Raw genomic sequence first — 4,150 nt, forward strand, 5'->3', positions numbered from 1 at the left:
TTGAATAAAATATAATTTAGAAATTAAGAACTAGAATATAATTAATACAATGATTATATTTCTAGACCTAAAAAATCAAACAAGAACTTGATTAAGTTAATTTCTAAAAATTTGTCAAAACACAAAGCACATCCATCTAAAGTTGTCAAAACGAGAAGATACCAGACTACCAGTACTGGATCTATATACTTCCTGATATATATATATAAAAAATATATAATTTTTTTTTTTGAATATTGCATTCATCCCAAAGAATTGATGTCTTCATGCCATGTTAAGAATCTGGCCTTTTCGCTTCCGAATAGGGACTGCGGTTGAGTCAAAATCACAAAACAATTTCACAGAATCTCCTGATCAAGCATCCCTTCAACCTTCAAAACCTTCTAGTCTCTATGAATTGATACTTTTCTGGATTTCTTCCAGTGTTTTTCCTTTGGTTTCTGGCACAAACTTGGCCACGTAAAGAACTGTTAGCACTGAGAATCCCGAGTACACCAAGAATGTACCTGAAAAGTGAAAACCATGGAGTCAGTTCCATGATAAGTAACTTGTATTTTGTGCCTGACTTGAGAAGTTCCGGCTTACCTGAGGAACTCCAGTCCATGAGAAAGTTGAAGGTAAAAGAAACTGCCCAGGCCCCCGACCAGTTCACTAGCACCACCAAGCTCCCAGCAATCCCCTTTATGTTAATTGGAAAAATCTGCCACAGGAAAAAGTTCTAGATTAAAAAAAAAAACTTGTATTGCCATAGCTTGTAGCTAACACCTATTCCATTCGATGCAGAAAGTTAGACTAAAAAGTTTATCAGTTTTCTTGGCAGGTAAAAACAGCTACCTCAGACATGATCACCCAGGGAACTGCTCCCATTCCGATTGAGAATGCTGATACATAAATCTGATTTCATAGGGAAAATGAGCAGAAATTGTTAGATTTTGATTTGCGGTAAATAAAATGAGCAGTGATGTAGTAGGAAATTTACCAGCACTCCTGCGATGGCTAATATTGGTACCCACTCAAGCAACAAGCCCTGCCCCTGAATCACGAAGATCATGGAAACAGAATCAGAACCTTGAACGCAGAGAGGATTCACAGGAAGAACAAAATATGCATTTAAGTGATTTACCTTGAGAAAGAAAGAAGTTCCTGCCAAGAAAGAGCCTAGAAATGTTCCAGTAGAAGAGATCTTCATGAACAAAGAGCATATTTGATAGTCAGTAAGAGATTTGTCTCACTAAATTAATATTTTTGCAAGGTAAGAAGTTCTTAAGAAGATTTATTTACCATCATAAGTGGTCGTCTCCCAGATTTGTCCATTAAAATTGCTCCCAGCATGGTTATTGGGATCTGCAGATCAATTTTTAGATGGATTAGGTTCTCAAACATAAACTTCTCTCCTTTTTTATATTTATTTTTTTGAGAACTTTCCAAATTAAATACCTGAATGCAAGCATATGCTATGGTTCCGATTTTTGCTGAAGAAAGTCCTGCAATTTACATAAACAATTCAGAACAACGGCGAAGACTGAGGACTAAAGCAACCAAGTAAGAGAGCCAATGCAACTTATTTACCAGCTGAAGCAAAGGTTTCGCTTGCATAAAATCCAATGCCATTAATTCCTCCAAATTGTTGGAAAACCATTAACGCCACTCCAATCTGAACATCATGACCAAGTGCAAAGCTTGTAAGACGTCAGAAACACAAAATCTCTGTTGTGGATAACAACGTAAACGTAAGGATTGAATTACGAAACATTTAAGACAGTTAACTTACAATAACAGAACGGATGTATTTGCTTTCGAACAAATTGAGAAGTTTAGCTTTAGGAAGGGCTTGAAGATTTTCAAGGTAAACCTGCCAAGAAACAGGAACAGTCAGTCATAAGACAAATCTCTTCTACGGAACTTGCTTCAAGTAATATGACATTGTTGAAGGCAAGTACTTGGATTTCAGCAGCTTCCCGAGTAACATCAGCATCTTTTCCACGTAGTTTCTGCAGTGCAACTCGGAATTCTTTCTGGAGGCCAACTTTTGCCTGGATACATAGGTTTTAGTTAAAACTCCCCCCCAAATTGACAAAGTAAGAGCAGCCAAAGCTTGAATGAAACATAAGCTTACCAGCCATCTGGGAGACTCGGGAACGAAACATAGACCAACAAGCAGGAAAATGCAGGGGACAAGACCTTGCAAAACATTTTAAAAAATGACATTCAGCCCTTTGCAAAACCACCGGAACAGAATCTACACTTTTCTTTGGTATTTCAGTTCAACCCAGAATTCAACATCAAAGAAACAGTATCATCTTTTGCAGGGCTTCAACTTACCAGTTAGAGCTAGTCCTCTCCATGTTATAACCGATCCAATTAAGAATGCAGTGGACGAGCCAGTAACGATCATGAGCTAAAAAGCAATAGATATGGCGAAGGGGTCAAAAAGTCAGTGATGACTCCACTTGCATCATTTTTGAAGTTGATATCATACTACTTTATGATGTCTAATTACCTGATTTAATGTGGTGAGCCCTCCACGGAGATTCTTTGGTGCTATTTCTGCTATAAATATTGGAACCTGATTTTTCATGAGACATGTATTATCATCAGAAACCAGGATAAAAAATTTGTACAATTAGATTGGAAGGTTTTGTAAGAGGATTGCAACTATAAAGTAATTACCACGTAAGAGAAAACTCCAATGCCATATCCTGTTAGAATCCTTCCCACATCAAGTGAAAAAGGTCCCTGTACCAGGAAAATTACCAGCAAAATAAAGGATCGTCAGCATATTAAATCCATGGATGTTGAATACTGTAGGGTTGGCAATGAATTGCCGAGCACTTACTCTAGAGAAGAAGACTGCTAGCCATCCTGCGATGCAGAAGCAAGCTGACATTCTCATTGCCTGGTTACAAAGGAACCATTAATTAAATAAATTGGGAGGCTAATTAATCACCTTTTACCAAAACTCTAAAATTCTAGATGAGTACCCCTTTCCGACCAATAAAGTCTGCAATCCGGCCACTTGTGATAGCACCAAGCATTGCACCAATGGTTAATATAGAGCCAAACATAGAGTACTGCAAGATTTGATCAGAAAATTAGACTCAATTTAGATAGATTATAATGTGATAATTTCTCATTTGAAAAAGAAAAGGATAAAAAACGAGACCAACCTCAGCTATTGAGAGATTAAGATCTTCCCTGATTGCAGATTGCGTGGGAGCTGAATAACCCACCTGCCAAAATAATTAACTTAAGCTAAACAAACCCATTTTTTTTTCGGGAGTTTTGTGGGTTCCTAACCAAAATCAAAGGCCAAAAAAAAAGGAAAAGGAAAAATTCCATTTAGTAAATCAAGAACATCTCTTAAACCAGGAACTCCATTTTCCATCCTTGATTGATATCACAAACAGAGAGAGAGAGAGTACTTACACAAGAGCCAAATTCAAACGAACCACAAACGGCAACAAATGTGCATAGCAAAACCATCCCAATGGATCCAGTACTCTCTTGATCTTGATCAGTTTCATTATCATCATTAATCACAACAATTTTCTCCCCCAAGATCAATGGCTTTTCCAAGTCTTCAAGGCCAATGATTTCACCTTGCTCAACATCTCCCTGTAGCTTAATAGTCATTTCTCTCTCCCAGCTCGATCTCCAACAGCTAGGTAGCTCAAGGGAAAGATAATAACCCTACAACTTGCAAGTCAGGACACAATGACTTGCAACTCAGGACTCTTAAAGAGACCTTTAGGGTTGCAAGTAAGGACTTAAAAGATGGGAGAGTGTGAGGAAATAAGATTTCTTACGGGGTATATATGCATGTAAGATATCGCAGCACCAGCTAGCTAACATCAGCATGGGATCATACCAGGATATTTACAATATTTGCCAGAAGCGCATGATTGATTAAGAAAAAGGAAACTGGCTAGCTAGCGAGGTCAAATTAAAGCATGTGGGATTAAGCTGTCACTGACGTGGTGATCATGAACAGCCCATCTCCATGGATTTATTAATTCGTCTGTTACAAATATCCATTGGAGCTTCTAAACCAAGTTGCATTGCATGTTAAAATCTTCTGTCTGGAATATTGCCATGACTTTTTTTATAATTCTGTGGATGAATTGACGGCTCTGAATTGAATGAAATAAAA

The 4,150-nt window shown here is 37.6% G+C and overlaps 1 protein-coding gene across 1 annotated transcript; it reads right to left on the reverse strand.

Annotated features, from left to right (window-relative positions):
- Positions 1 to 3,884, reverse strand: LOC133696290 (sugar transporter ERD6-like 16). The gene is made up of 18 exons (XM_062118440.1): positions 3,427 to 3,884; positions 3,168 to 3,230; positions 2,982 to 3,071; positions 2,837 to 2,896; positions 2,671 to 2,736; positions 2,501 to 2,566; positions 2,323 to 2,398; positions 2,117 to 2,181; positions 1,941 to 2,033; positions 1,772 to 1,852; positions 1,570 to 1,654; positions 1,438 to 1,484; positions 1,282 to 1,344; positions 1,124 to 1,183; positions 980 to 1,033; positions 835 to 894; positions 586 to 700; positions 1 to 506 (listed from the first exon to the last, which is right to left on the reverse strand). The coding sequence occupies exons 1-18, from the start codon at positions 3,631 to 3,633 to the stop codon at positions 391 to 393; spliced, it is 1,467 nt and encodes a 488-aa protein (XP_061974424.1). The 5' UTR covers positions 3,634 to 3,884; the 3' UTR covers positions 1 to 390.
- Positions 3,885 to 4,150: the final 266 nt, after the last annotated feature.

This window comes from Populus nigra, chromosome 6, assembly GCF_951802175.1.
Source record: "Populus nigra chromosome 6, ddPopNigr1.1, whole genome shotgun sequence".
Lineage (NCBI taxonomy): Eukaryota > Viridiplantae > Streptophyta > Magnoliopsida > Malpighiales > Salicaceae > Populus > Populus nigra.

Coding starts and splice junctions, on each gene's coding strand:
- LOC133696290 (XM_062118440.1), bottom strand. CDS start 3,633: ATGACTATTAAGCTACAGGGAGATGTTGAGCAAGGTGAAATCATTGGC. Junction 1,034..1,123: donor GAACTTCTTTCTTTCTCAAG/GTAAATCACTTA, acceptor TTCGTGATTCAG/GGGCAGGGCTTGTTGCTTGA. Junction 895..979: donor TAGCCATCGCAGGAGTGCTG/GTAAATTTCCTA, acceptor CTATGAAATCAG/ATTTATGTATCAGCATTCTC.